The sequence below is a fragment of the Trichechus manatus genome, unplaced genomic scaffold, assembly GCF_000243295.1.
Source record: "Trichechus manatus latirostris isolate Lorelei unplaced genomic scaffold, TriManLat1.0 scaffold00056, whole genome shotgun sequence".
NCBI lineage: Eukaryota > Metazoa > Chordata > Mammalia > Sirenia > Trichechidae > Trichechus > Trichechus manatus.
In genome coordinates this window covers 13,224,927-13,239,824 of record NW_004443992.1, presented here as the reverse complement: position 1 = coordinate 13,239,824, position 14,898 = coordinate 13,224,927, and the positions used below count along the sequence as shown (strand labels likewise).

At 47.3% G+C, this 14,898-nt stretch overlaps 1 protein-coding gene across 2 annotated transcripts in view; it reads right to left on the bottom strand.

Annotated features, from left to right (window-relative positions):
• The window catches only part of NRP2 (neuropilin 2), a 126,193-nt gene that overhangs the window by 51,993 nt on the left and 59,302 nt on the right, over positions 1 to 14,898 (bottom strand). For both annotated transcript variants that reach the window (XM_004378255.2, XM_004378259.2), the window contains exons 8-10: positions 9,266 to 9,410; positions 6,847 to 7,196; positions 4,628 to 4,772 (exon numbers count right to left, since the gene is read on the bottom strand). In XM_004378255.2, the coding sequence (XP_004378312.1) occupies positions 4,628 to 4,772; positions 6,847 to 7,196; positions 9,266 to 9,410 (640 nt within the window). The remainder of the gene's footprint in view (positions 1 to 4,627; positions 4,773 to 6,846; positions 7,197 to 9,265; positions 9,411 to 14,898) is intronic.

The window sequence follows — 14,898 nt, the reverse complement described above, 5'->3', positions numbered from 1 at the left end:
ACCCTGCAGTCGCCCCTGTGTGTCGTCCTAGAACCCTGCAGTTGCCCATGTGCCGTCCTAGAACCCTGCAGTCGCCCCTGTGTGCCGTCCTAGAACCCTGCAGTCGCCCGTGTGCCGTCCTAGAACCCTGCAGTCGCCTCTGTGTGCCGTCCTAGAACCCTGCAGTCGCCTCTATGTGCCGTCCTAGAAGCCTGCAGTCGCCTGTGGGCCGTCATAGAACCCTGCAGGCGCCTCTGTGTGCTGTCATAGAAGCCAGCAGCTTTGTCTGAGTTGAATGGAATGGTCCCTGAGCTGCAGAAACAGCCTACACAGAGTCACGGACAGAAACCCATGTTTTTTAGTACCCAGCAGAAGGTCTGTGCAGAGGCCACCGATACAAGAATGGATGTGGGCAATGGTGACCCCAATGCAGGGCTACACCATGCTCTGGGCATTCTGTTTAAGACCGAAGAGTAGGTAATACACAAAAACTGAAAGGTGTCTATAAAAAATGGGTTGCAAAATTTCGGTGCTTAATGAAGTGAGCTTCAGTTACATGGAAAAGAGGCATCTCTGGATGGACCTTTGAGTGATGCCAAGGTGCTTTCCCTGCTTTCGCAGACGAGAGATTTGCTCTGTTTTAGCCTTCTCTGATTCAGACAGAATTTTTCTGAACCAAAGCTCACCCTACAAAATCTTCCGACCTGTGGGGCCCACCTATAGTAGGATAATCAGAAGGAGCATCGCCAAAGCCTTAAGCAAAGCCAGACAGTCTGGGACCTCTGGCACTGCTGGCTTGTGTTTGCACAGAACTGGACGGAAGGGCCTCTAGACTGAAAGAGACTCAGACTCCACTTTATGAAAGTAATTTGGGCCTGTGCCTTTAGGTCAGGGTGTGGCAAATTCAAATGTCACTGGATCCAAACAGCTACCAGCGAGGGAAGCTGACTGGGGGTTGGGAAGAGAGTAAAGCGTGGTCAAAGTGGTGGCAGAGCGGAGCACACATACTTGGTTTACAGGAGGTCACCATAAATTGCTCCAGTAGATTGAGGTCCTGAGAGGAGGTGGCCTAGTGGGGCCAGGTCTTTGGGATTTAAAAAAGATTTTTTTTTTTTACAAGAAGTAAAAAATCCCTCTATAAAATCTCCAGACTTGTAAATGTTGGCAACGTATTCAAAATGTTAAAATAAATAGTGTGCAATGAAACCTGGTGGGGCCCAACCTGGCCGGCAGGCAGTCTGCTCTGGCCTCTGCTCTAGGTGATTCATTCACCCATTCATTCGCTTGTTTATTTGCTCACCCCATTCATTCATACAGCAACCATTTAGGGATGAATGACGGCTATGAGTCAGGGCTCTGGTGACTGGTGTTCAAGTCCAGCGGTTATTGGGTGGTGTCTTCATCCCAGAGCTGCCCTCCAATGAGGCTACCCAAATACGCCCAGGCATTGTTCTTCCCGTTTCTATACATGCTCCCTAGTACTATTGTGCGTGATTAGGCACCTTTGTCAGGCACCCTTCAGGATACCATTTAATAAAGCCAGGAGATGGAGGAAATAGCTAAATACACTGAATAGCTTTTTCACGGTCAACTTCCCACCTTTCTGCTATTAAATACGACGCACATAACCTTCCATACTTCCCTTTGCCGTGTCTGCCTCTTGCTCACAGTAAATAGCAAATAACCTCAAAGCATCCTAATTTGTAAGTTCAAATTTGTCACCGTGTCATAGAATCTCAAACTCAGTTGTAAAGCAAACGATGGGCGGCAAGGCAAGAAGTAATCATTTGAAACACAAACTAGCTAGCAGGTGAGGCAGCCTTGTCAAATTATTTAGCCAAAACCTGGCCTGTTATTTTCCCTGTTATCCTTTTGGGGTAGGAATGAAGAACCAAGGATGAGTTGCAGAAGCTGGTGGGCATTTTAAACGTAAAATAAGCCACATGGCCTAGGAGAACCGTTTCTGGAAATGTCAGGTAGTAAAATGGGTAAGCTGGTTGGTGAAGATAATGTTAAATCCAGGGGCCAGCGAGGTGAGGTGAGGAGAGGGCAGGGCATGTAAATGAAAGTGAGGAAGCGGCAGACAGCCTCCGTGTCCACAGTGTTTGTACTGGGCACTCAGAGGTAACTGCCCATCACACAGCAATGTTCCCCAGCAATTGAAACCAGATGTCAGAGACTTCAAAGGCAAGGAGCTGGGCAGAGCCGAGTGCGCCTCAACTCTGATCTTCCAAGGAATGGCCAGGCAGGGCTTTGAAATGAGAAACCTGTTGCTGACCATCAGTGGAATTGGGGCAGGGCTGGGGGTGGGATGGGGCACTAAAGGGAAGAGGCCATTAGTAACTGTCCAGCTGGTCATAAAGCAGGGCCTAGCTGGGAGAGGCCTGGTACAGAGAGGCAGAGAAGAGAAGGGAGGTATGAGGACTTGGGTTGGCCTCAACTAGCTGAGCGACCCAAGCAAAGTAGCTTCCTCTCACTGGGCCTCAGTTTCCCCATCTGTAAAAGAGGAATTGGCCTGGATCTGTGTTTTTTCAAACTGTGTCACAACCTATTAATAGTAATTTACATCAATTTAATGGGTCGTGACTAACATTTTAAAAATATAGATTATAATATTTTAGCGTGCACTGTTTATGGTAAGAAGGAGCATTGCTTTGGGGACCTTCTGTTTCATTATATTTACATATGATAACAGGTTTGCTATGTGCCAGGTAGCAGTCTAAGTATTTCATAGCTATCATTTATTTAATCCTCATAACAACACCTAACTAACCAGTTACCATTGATAATAACACGTTATTGTTGTTAGTTGCCATCAATTCCAACACTAGGAGCTATAAATATACTATTGTTATTCCCATTCGTCAGCTAAGATAAGCAAGGTGCTGAGATGCTAAGTAACTTGTCTGAGGTTATGCAGCCAGTGACTGGCAGAGGCAGGACTTGAACCTGGCAATCTGTCTCCAGTGCCCATGCACTTAATGATACACTACACCTCATATGGGGGCAGTGGTGGTTCGATGGTAGGATTCTCGCCTTCCATGGGGGAGACCCAGGTTTGATTCCTGGCCAATGCACCTCAAGTACAGCCACCACCTGTCTGTCAGTGCAGACTTGCATGTTGCTATGTTATACAGGTTTCAGAGGAGCTTCTGCACTAAGATGGGCTAGGAAGAAAGGCCTGGAGATCTACTTCTGAAAATCAACCAGTGAAAACCCTATGGATCACAAGAGTCTGACCATATTGTGCAGGGAGTCACCATGAGTCGGGTGCCAACTCAACGGCAGCTAATAACACACCCCATATGCACGAGTGTGTCTGCATGCTTGTGTTTGTGTGCATATGTAAATAAATTGGGTTGTGACATAAATTTATTTTAAATTGTGGGTCATGATCAAAAACACTTGGAAGCCACTGGTCTAGAAGCTCCTGGGTCCCCTGCAGCTCTAACACCCCGACTCTGAGGAGGCAGTAAAGGACGCCAGCTTGTGGTCCTGTTTGAGTGTGGTTTTAAACAGCTGTGAGGGCACAGGTGACCCACATTCAGCAGGCTGCAGGGAAATGTAGCCTCGCCCTATATCACGGGGCATACAGTGTCTTCCTACTAAAATGTGTTCACTGGGGCTGCCTTCACTCCCAAGGTGACAGAGGCTAATTTGGGCCTGATTCCCAGCCTGTACCCCTTGATGGGGTTCCTCGCACAGGCTGCACTTTTCTCCCTGGGAGTTAAAAGCACTTCTCCAACATGCCTTTATTAAGCCTTCATGATGCCCTGCTCGGTGTGCTGGTGGCAGGTAAGGCACAGACAGGAAAATGGGGATACCTGGGGCCCTGGAGGAGAGGGGCAGGATAGCTCGGCTGCCTGCTTCTCCTGCTGGCACTGGGTTCAGGCCCTGTGAGCCCTGGATGGCTGCCCCGAGCTCCTTTTGGCAGGCGGTGAGCAAGCTCTGGGGGAGACCTAGACCCAGCGCTGCAGAGCTAGGAGGGCTGGTGCCCAGAGGGAAGGCGGGGCCTGAATCAGGAGAAGGGTGGGCATGCTCAGCAGGCCTTGTCCTCGTTAGTGAGAATTAGAGGTGTTCCCAGCATGTGGCGCCCATGCGAGGACAGGAACGACTAAGGCTCCAGCAGTACACAGGGGAGAGTCCTATTCCTGTCAGCTTCCCCACAACAGGGTCCCTCCTGGGCAAATAAATGCCTTTTACAGATGTGGCTTCGAAATGAAAATGAAGTCTCTTAGCCACTGACATCTGGAGACCAGATTCAGACATAAACCGATTACTTTATTATCATGAGGGGTTTTTTTCTTCCCTAAATCAACAGCCACAGCCCTCTGGCCTGAAGAGGCAGGGTCTAATTGAATTTGGATGGGTGGTGTGCGGTTATGATTTGTTTTTGAGAGACTCGGGTTAGAGAGCTGCAATGATCCTTTAAGAGAGACAAAGCACATCCCTTCAGAAGCTGTTCTGGGTCCAGAGGCTGCAGTATCCGTGGCTGAGGCAGGAGAACACAGAAGAGGCCAGGGCCGGCAGCTACATGGGGTTTCACCAGGGATGGCTGCCCTCTCCCCAAGTCTGACCTCCTCCCAGGACATCCTGGGAAGCCAGAGTCATAAGACTGCGTGAGACCTGAGAAGGAAACAGGCCTTACCTGTCCAGTCACAGCCCAGCACCTCCAGCCGCATCCCGATCCCTGCTGGCGACCACCTCTCTGGGTAAATCCGCACGTACTGCGCTGGAACAGGGTCAAACCTCCGGATGTCAGGGGTGTCATAGTGCATGTTCCCTTCAAACAGCTGTGGGGGAGACAGGCCTCTCAGCTCTTCTTGTATGGGAGCCCCTCTCCTCCCCTCTCCTTCTCTCTTCTCTCCCTGCTCCTCATACCCAACCAGAAGGGTGGCTGTTGATTCCTGGTCACTGGGACATTATGACCCATGGGACCCACCCGTGGGCTCCACTTTCAGACTAAGGTTTTTATTCATTGGGAAGGTGGTGGGGACCCAGAAACATGGAAAATAGGGAGCAAACAAAAGCAGGCAATTGCCAGGTTCTCTCTTTTATCCTGGGACTGGAACTGAGGACTCAGGGAAACATTAGGTTCTGAATGAGTCTTAGACTGAACTTTGCAGGAGAGAAGAGAAGGGAGCTTAGGCTGGCCTGACCATTCAGAAGTCTTCAGTATACAGAAAAGGTGATGCCTCTTTTTCTAATGCTGGAAAGTCTAGATTTAGAAAGGCTGCCTGACAGATAGTTCCCAGTTCACTGAGAGCCTGAAGGCAGAATGATCACCCTCTCCTCTATGCTAATGATAATGTCCGTTGGTCATACACTGATAGCTTATGACTGTGTTTCCCAAACCTTTGCTTAAACCCATTGCTGTCGAGTCGATTCTGACTCATAGCAACTCTATAGGATAGAGTAGAACTGCCCCATAGGGTTTCCAAGGAGCAGCTGGTGGATTCAAACTGCCAACCTTTTGGTTAGCAGCTAAGCTCTTAACCACTACACCACCTTGGTGCCAACCTTTGCTTAGTGGAGGCAGTTGTCAAAGAAACCTCACCTAGGACCCCGATGCATCAATATGACAAGAGTGGAGCTGCCGAGGTTGAAGCCGGGTGGAGGACACAGACCCAGAGCACATTTTGGAGTCACTGATTTAGGTGAATGGTAGGTTCAGAGGTGGCTGGGGGTCCCCAGGAATGCTGGAGCACCATCCCACTTTGCAGGATGCCCTGAATCCATGATTTCAAAAAGGGGCAGTCACAGGGAGGGCAAGCTCTGACCCATCTAAGACCATCTCCTTTCCCAGGCCTCTAGAACAGTCAAGGAGAGCCAGGGTCAGCTCTCCCTCGGGAAGCCTGTGGCCTAACTTCTGCTGCGTCCACAGAGGGTTCCGGTTATCAAGCCCTGAGCCTTTCCAAGCCTCTGGAATTGTGAGCGGGCAGTTGACATCAGCATGGCAAAACCTCCAACCCAGCCCTTGCTTCTGCACTCAGAATGGAAACATTTGCTTAGCAAAGATGGCCGACACAGACACGTGATACCTCCTTCTTTTTGGGGGACCTGCTCATCTTAGAAAAGCAAGGGGTAACTTGGAAATGAGGATAGGGAAGCCTGGCTAACTGGGAGATTGGCCAGGAGAGGAAAAGAGGCAAGATGTCCTCTCCCCATCTCGGGCTCCTGGGTGCCCTGTGTTGAGGCCAAGCTTCACCCTTCTGATACAGGAGGGTGGTTGGTACTGGCCTGAAGTTCTGACCCTCAGTAAGTTTCTCTTGGTTCCCCCTGGCCTCAGTATGAGAGGCGGGAAAGATCTAAGCAGTCAAGAGTAGGAAAATACAAAGATGTGCAGAGACATCCAGAAAAACAGAGTTATTTTTGGAAGTAAATCCCTAGTTTCTATAGTTGAGTGTCCAAAAACCACGCCCCCTCTTGTTGCCTGGCCAATTTCAGGGAAACTTAATCTCAAAGAGGGTAGAATTTTATAAAAAGGCATCGAGCATCAAATAGTGGCTAGGAGCTCGGGATCTGGAATCAGACTTACGTTGTCTGAATCATGACTCTACCATAGGCAAACTGTGTGACCCTGATCAAGATAGCAAGCCTCAGTTTTATCGTCTCTAAAACGGGAGTGACAAAAAGAGCTACCTTACAGAAATATTATGAAGATTGAAAAAGTCTAAATAAGGCATTTAGCACAATGCCTGGCACAAACTAATCTCTCAATTGATATTTGTTGTTTTGCTAGGAATATTAAATTGTAGGGGTTCGATGATATCTCTCTGGATGGGAAATCAGCACCTCTAGCTCCCTACACCCCACGAACCTCCCTGTCCAGGGTAAGGTTATGGAGTCCTCCAGGGAATGGCCCACCTTCGGCTGCAGGATCCTGGGGTCCTGGATGTATTCCCAGTCCTTGCCATTTAGGCTGTAGGAGACTTTGAACTTGCGCACAAAGGCCCTGGCTTCCACTGCAGTGATGCTGTCTCCTCCGCGGGCCCCCTGGATGATGACGCCCTTTACCATCTTGGGGGCTCCCAGGTCCACCTGAAGCCACTCCTCACCCGGCTGGGCCTGAGGGATCCGAGGAAACCAGCCCGAGCGGCTGCTGACCAGGCGGGCAGAACTGGGGCTCCACAGGTACTCGCGGGTGGAGGAGGCAGAGATCTGGGAGTCCGCGATGAGGCCCGAGAGCATCCCCAGCATGTTGGAGCAGGGAGCATCTGCAGAGAGGGGAGGAAGACACAAGAGGTCATGGATAACGCCCTCCTAACTGGGGACCACACCACTAGTGTATGTGCCCTTTAAGTCAATATTGTTCCCTTTGCACACTTGCTTAGTCTGACAATGTGGTTAAGAGCACAGACTCCAGAGCAAGACTGCCTGGGTTCATGTCCCAGTTCTGCTACTTACCAGCTATATGACCTTGGGCAAATTTAATTGCTCTGTGCGTCAGTTTACCCAGGTCTAAAGCAGAACTTATTTTACGGCATTGTAGCAAGGATTCCATTAGTTACTATATAAAAGCCATAGCTCAGTGCCTGGCACATGTAATAGACTGTTAAAATCTGATGCCATCGAGTAGATTCTAACTCAGCAATCCTATAGGACAGAGTAAAACTGCCTCATAGGGTTTCCAAGGAGCAGCTGGTGGATTCGAACTGCTGACCAAGCTCTTAACCACTGCGCCACCATGGCTATTCATTTCTACAGCTCTATCGAGATGCCAAGGACTCCTTAGAGTAAGTGTCTGGCATATCCTTCTTGGTGACACCATTCCCCCCTACTGACCTTCTCAGGGACAGTGTGTGCAGTGGAGCTCAGCTGAGCATTGAATTGCTTCCTGGGTGGTCAGCTGGCCAACTAGATCAAAGCCGTCCTGGCGACCAGTATCAGGTCTTTTATTTCCGCACAGGATTATCATAGTTACCCAATGCTCTTCTCCTCATCACCAGACTAACCTTTACTCATCCCAAGCTTAAGTCTCACATCCTCAGAAAGAACGTCCCCAACCTTTGACTCAACAGTGAATTAGGTCTCCTCAGTCACTGTTCTCATTGTTCCTTTCCTTCAGACATGCACCCTAGTTTATAATTACCCAGTACCTGTGTTTGTTTATTATCTGTCTCGCCCACTAGCCTGAAAGTTCCAGGACAGCAAAGACCCCAACTGTTTTGTTCACTTCTCTGTCCCAGCTCCCAGTGTGGGGCCTTGCACACAGCATACCCTCAATAAGTATCTGTGGAGCAAATGAGTGCGTGGGAAATGCATGAATAAACGGTGTCTGGTTGAGGCAGTAAGAATATTATTTGAGAACAGAGGTTCTGGATTCAAACTGCCTAGATTCAAACCCTGGCTCTACCACTTACTGGCTGGGCAACTTAGCTCTCTAAGTCTCAGCTTCCTCAGCTGTAAAGCAGGGAGAATAATGATACCTACCTCACAGATTCCTTATACACACCAACGTGGCATTGTCGAGTCGATTCCGACTCATAGCGACTCTATAGGACGGAGTAGAACTGCCCCACAGGGTTTCTAAGGAGTGGCTGGTGGATTTGAACTGCTATCCTTTTGGTTAGCAGCCAAGCTCTTAACCACTGCGCCACCAGGACTCCTAGATTCCTTATAAGGATTATAAAAGATAACACATCTTATGTGCTTAGAATGGAACCTGGTACATAGTTTGCATTCAGTAAATGTTAGCTAAGATTTATTCGTTCAAATCTTAGCTAACATTTACTGAATGCTAGTGAGCAAATCTGTCTTACAGCAAGTACAGCCAGAATGCTCCTTAGAAGTGAGGATGGTGAGACTTTATCTTGCTTACTTTGGACATGTTATCAGGAGGGACCGATCCCTGAAGAAGGACACCATGCTTGGTAAAGTAGAGGGTCAGTGAAAAAGAGAAAGACTCTCAAAAGGTGGATTGACACAGTGGCTGTAACAATGGGCTCAAACATAGCAACAATTGTGAGAATGGTTCAGGACCAGGCAATGTTTTGTTCTGTTATATACAGGGTCACTATGAGTTGGAGCTGACTCAACCACACCTAACAACAACAAATGTTAGCCAGTAGAAATAGTGGATGCTTAATACATGTATCACACATACATCCATACAAACATGCAAACTGAATGAATGAAAAGGCAGACTCTGGTAGGACTTGAGCTCTTGGGCCAATCTTCCTGGAAAGGTCGAATGGTGCAATTATGCTGCTTGCAGATAGCTGAAGGAGGGAGCAGAGCCCGAGACCCAATTAGCTCCCCAACCTCAGTAGAGCCTATACCTCACCTGTGACCCGGCAGCCAAAGAGCTCCAGCCGGAGGGCGATGCCCGAGTGCCAGGTCTGAGGCCGGATCCTGACGAACCTCGTCAGCAGTGGCATGTGGAGCTTGTTCAAAACCACCTCGGCGGCATCGTTATTGGCCTGGAATACCTGTAACACGAGACACAAAACTGCCTTACTGAAATCCTGTTTGTAGTTCGTCCCTGGAGCAGTCTTCTCTGTCTGAGGGGGGTGGGAAAGTTCTGTTGAATTTTATTTCCCTCAAGTTTAAAAACAATTAGTGGGTTTTTGTTTTGGGCTTTTTTTAGAAACACGATAAAAAAAATTAATTTCTCACACTGTTCTAACTTGAAAACAATAAATGGGTTTCACAAAAACTTTTGGAGGCAAGGAAAATGTTGCCTCTGGGCTGAGAGCAAGCAGAGGAAGGAGGCTTGAAAAGGAAAACACTTCAGAAGTGAAGAGAAAAAAAGAGAGAGAAATGAATAAATAAACTGTATTTTAAAAATAGAGTGAAAATGTTCATCTTTTAAGGGTAGGTGACCTTACTCAGTAGTTTGAACTTGACACTCCCTCTTCCTCATATTGCAGACATATAGGGATAGTTGCAGGGCATTTTATAATTGTAAAGTGCTTCACAATTGTTTTTGCTAGTTAAAGGCCTCCCCTGTTCCATGAATGGGTGAGGAGGCACCCTCTCCCCACAGTGCCCCTGTGTCAATCACCACTTTCACGGTTCTCTCTGGTCTTTGTTGTAGGGGCAGGGTTGCAGACAGTCCGTTGGAGTCCTGCGCTGGCTTCCTCTTGCTGTAGTCCCCGCCCTGTAATGAAATCCATCCCTGTCCCCATCTGACCAGTACATCTCTTATGGGAGGAAAGGTTTTTCAAAGTAGCTTCTGATCCACAATGGTAGGAACAAGTTCTACCTTACCAGATGGCTCAAATCAATAACTGCCATATGGACCTTATGCTTTTTTGTGCTGTCCATTAAAAACAAAAAAGCAACTGGAGTAAGTCTATGCGGGTTTCTCTTCGTTCCCCGGATAAGGGTGGAGGGAAAAACCAATGAACCAACCAACCATCACTTCTAAACCATACCTGTCATACCTGCATCAACCAAATGACTCACATCCCACTGTAACAACCAGTGACTTCTCCTGGGTAGGGGAAGTCAGTGCTTCAGCTCATGATACTCAGAACATGCTTGGTGTTTGGTGGCAATGACAGGACCAGGACAAGCGGATGGGGAAACTGGCATATCTGAATACCTGTGAGCCAGATGCCATGTAGCAACAATCATTTCAACAGCACCCTGGGTGGTATTATTATCTCCATTTTTTTGATGAGAAAACTGAGGCTCTGAGACGTCTGTCTGGATCCAAAGCCCTTGCCATATTTGTAGGCTTTAACTTGCAGTTTCCTGGGCTGGCCTTCATCTCTTTTAATAAATTCACAGTGTTTTTATTGATGGCTAAGACTCACGGAGCTCTTAAAGTCTCCGAGCGTGAGCTGAATGGAGCGAGAGCTGCTGTCTGGTGATGTCTTCCCAGTGTAAGTTTACAATCCCACCTTAGAACAGCCTCAGGTAATAGCAAAGAGCAGCACAGACACTTAGAGCCGAGTAACAATGTAGTCCTTTCTTCTCCATGAACTACAATTAGGAACTCCACCATTTGGCAACCTTGAACCCTTCAGAGACTTCCCACTTGCTAAGGTTAAAAGTTAGGGCCATTTATTAACAGACCACTGAGGGTAGGGATAAAGGATAAGAGACTTTACACCTTTTACCGTCAAATGAGGGGAAGTGGCTTGCTCAAGACAAACAGAGGAGAGGAGAAAAGGAAAGGGGTTTTCACCAGTCCACCATAATCAATTTAAACCCCTTGTTCCTGATACTAAGGCCACTGAATCTGGGGGCTTCTACCTGGCCCACCCAACTTGCTACTCCTTCTCCTCCCCTGGTCCTAGTCTGTTGGTTTCCTCCTCTGCTGCCTTGCCGACCACAGGGAGAACAGGGGGAGGAGTGGTTGAGTGCTCATCTCTCTCAGGTTCTAGTTTGCTGCCCCCTGCATTGTGATTGAGGACAAGTAAGGGCGAGAAGACAAGGCAATTAGGGAGGGAGTAGAGCGTAGAGAATGAGATCCCTGGGTGGCACAAATGGTTAAGTGCTCAAATACTTGGCGAAAGGTTGGCAGTTCGAACCCACCCAAAGGTGCCTCAGAAGATAGGCTTGGCAATTTGCTTCTCAAAGGACACAACCTTGAAAAACCCTATGGAGCAGTTCTACTCCACACACATGGGGTTGCCACGAGTTGGAATCTAGGGCAACTAACAACAACAGGGCGCAAGGAAGTAGAAGGAAAGAGAGTGAGAGCGGGAGGCCGGGAGAAGGCGTACGCGGAGAGGGTCGCAGCCCTCTGTAAATTCTTAATCACAGAGAAGGATGACCAGAAGAGGAGGGAACGGGGTCCAGGAAAGCCCTGGCCTCACCATTCCCATTCTTTGGCCTCCTTGGGGCTGCTAAGAGGCTCTGCTGAAAGTGAAGGAGGAACTGAATCCAAGGACAAGAGATGAATCACTTCTCCCAGAATTCAGCAGGAGGCAGAGGCTTTCCATTTGTTTTTGTTTTGTTTTCTTTTGGCAGGGAAGAAACAAAGGCAGCATTTTGCTTACTTAGGATGGGTACCGTGAGCAGTGGGCGCCATCACTGGACTGCTCCTCTCTGGGGAAGGCGATGGTGACTGTGTGTGTGGCCTCTGTCACGAAATGCTAAGAAACTCATTCATATGGGGTAAGGGGACTTTATTTGCCACGTGAATACATAATTGGACTTTAGAGTGGATCTGAACTTTACCACAGCTGCTAATCCACAGCACACACACCACGCTGGTACTGTTTAAAAACACAGCACGTTTTATGTGTTTTTAATATCCAATTTCATCTTATCCGACCCCTTCATTTCTCAGCGTTGGCAGACAACACCAAGAAAACTTGTCTTTTCCCCCCTCAGTAAGAAAATGATTGTATTCTTCGACTGCCTTGGGGAATGCTGGCGTGTGCGTGAAGTGTCTGCGTGTGGGCATGTGGGTGCACACGCTGTGTGTACACGGCCTGGAGAGGGGGTTGGTGTCCTCGTGGTTGCATATGGCCACAGGCTTTGGGTAAGTCTCCCATATCTTAGCCTGCAGCGGCACTAGTCAGAAAGGGAGACCAGCACAAGGATCATCTATCTAGGCAACTACCTGACTGCTCAGATTGAACTTGATTCTGCCATTCCACCTTGCTCACCCTTCTCCCACACTTGGAACCAACTGAAGGCCCTTTTCAACTTGGCTTCAAGTTATTCTTCATGTTTCCCAGACTAGTTCCTTTGCTCTTGACCTTATGTTCATATTTGCCCTCTGCTCTCTGGACCCTTGGCTGAAGGAATACCATTTTACTTTACTAAGCACATCACACACGTCTCACTGTGAGTGTGGTGTAGTGGGGGCAAAAACAACAACAACAACACAATAACACCTCTGACCAAGGAGCCAGGAGACAGGTTCTGCTGCTAATGAGCTCGTAAGTGTGGGCAAATACCTCTACCTCCCCTGGGCCCCAACTTCCTCCTCTGCTAAATGAGGGGATAGTCAAGTTGATTCCTAAGGTCTTTTCTGGTCCCCAGATTCTAAGGCTTTCTTCACAAGGGCTTTCTAATCTAGCCTGCAGTTCAAACTGCCCCAAGAGTGTCTACTTCTTAACAGCGGCATTTTAGTTTCATGCTGTCCCTTACAGTCTAAGCGCTTTTATGGCCAAGTGCCGTGGATTTTTATATACATCCAATAGTGCCCAGAACACTCGGTGAGTGCTCCACTCATAGGGAGAATACACCTTGTTGATGTGTTGGTTCAGCAACAGTTCAAATTATTAATAACAAAGAGTAATGAATAACAATGCCTTAGTCCTTACATATCGTCTTTCGCCCAAAGATATCAAAGTGCAATTTATGAAAATCCATTTTTAATGAAATATTAAGCAGTTTCTATTTCTCCTGACCCAATGGATTTACAAGGTCTCTATTTTTCTCTCTGCATCTCCCTATTTATAGCTGGTAAATGCTATCATATATTATACATCTTTATGACTTTCTCAATGCTTCTGTGGTTTCAGAATCACCCTTCATATGTTTTCTGATCAAATTCCCCAAGATGGATTCTTGGCTTCCAGTCTAGGCACTGCAAGGTAAGGGGTTGTGTGCATGGGAAGTGATGCCAGGAAATTGGTTTTATTCCCTATTCCCTGCCGACTCACTGAATCACTATAGGCAAATCAATAAACCTTAGATACCTTTGTTTCTCCTTCAGAAAATAAAGTCGGTAACAGGCTTGCAGATAGACGCTAAAGTTTACCCGCCCTCTCTGCACCCGGGACAGATGTTAGAGTGAAAGTTAGGCCACGAATGGGCCTTTGGACCATTGGGAGAGTTCAAGTTCTGAAGGCCATTGGCTCCCAAGTCCCACTTTGAGGCCGAAAAACTTTTAGGCCATAACTTTGCAGATAGATGTCCCTAATGCTGAGAAAAACCAGAGGATTGTCAGTCTATGTTATACCCAAATAGGCATATATCAAACATAATGATCAAATTTTAGCATCTGCTTTAAAACCTGGATGTCACAGAGAATATACATTTTTATTAATTTTAAAAGCAAAGTCCTAAAATGGCTGCTTTACTACCCAAAAGAAAACCAGATGTGTGTTCAAGGTGACCCCAATTTTCTTAAGAGATGGGGATAGTACTGACTGTGTTGTAATTATTAAGAAAAAAATATACACTTATGATAAAAAAGAAGCTGTGTTGAACACAAAGATATCAAGTGCATCTCTGTAAAAAGAGTTTTAAAAAACAATTCAGGGCACACAGTGGTTTGGATAATCCATTTGGTGCCTTGCTGAATTCTGAACATAATCCAAAGTTTTCTACTTGATCCTTGAGCCCCTTTAGTTTGTTTTCAACAAGACAGAATCTGAAAACGAGCAGCACTTCTTGGATTTTCTGATTTGCACCTCTAGGAGGAAAGGGGGCACCTGCCAGTTAAATCAGCTGCTATCCAATCTCCCAATTTGGTTATTATCCACACCCCCCAGGAAAAGAGAATCAACATGTTTGACCATGTCTGTGAGTCTATAAAGAATGAACTCTGTAACACAATATACAAGAAAAGTATACATATATATATAATCTAATAAAAGCCATCTAGCTGAAAATCATCACAGATGGTTTTGCAGGTCATCTTTTCTGTTTCTCACCCCATTTCTAGTCACAGCACCTCTCCCTTGTTGACCCCTCCTATATCCAGTTGCTTCCGACTCATAGTGACCCTACAGCGACTGTATAGGACAGAGGGTTTCCTGGGCTGTAATCTTTACGAGAACAGATCGCCAAGTTTTTTCTCCCACGGAGTTGCTTGTGCATTCGTAGCCGAGTGCTTAACCACTATGCCACCAGGGCTCCTCTACACAGGAGCATTTTCCGTCTGCCTAAATCTGTCTCCTAAACCAAAACAGTTGCTGTCAAGTCGATTCCAACTCATAGCCACCCTATAGGACAGAGGAGAACTGCCCCATAGGGTTTCCAAGGAGCAGCTGGTGGATTCGA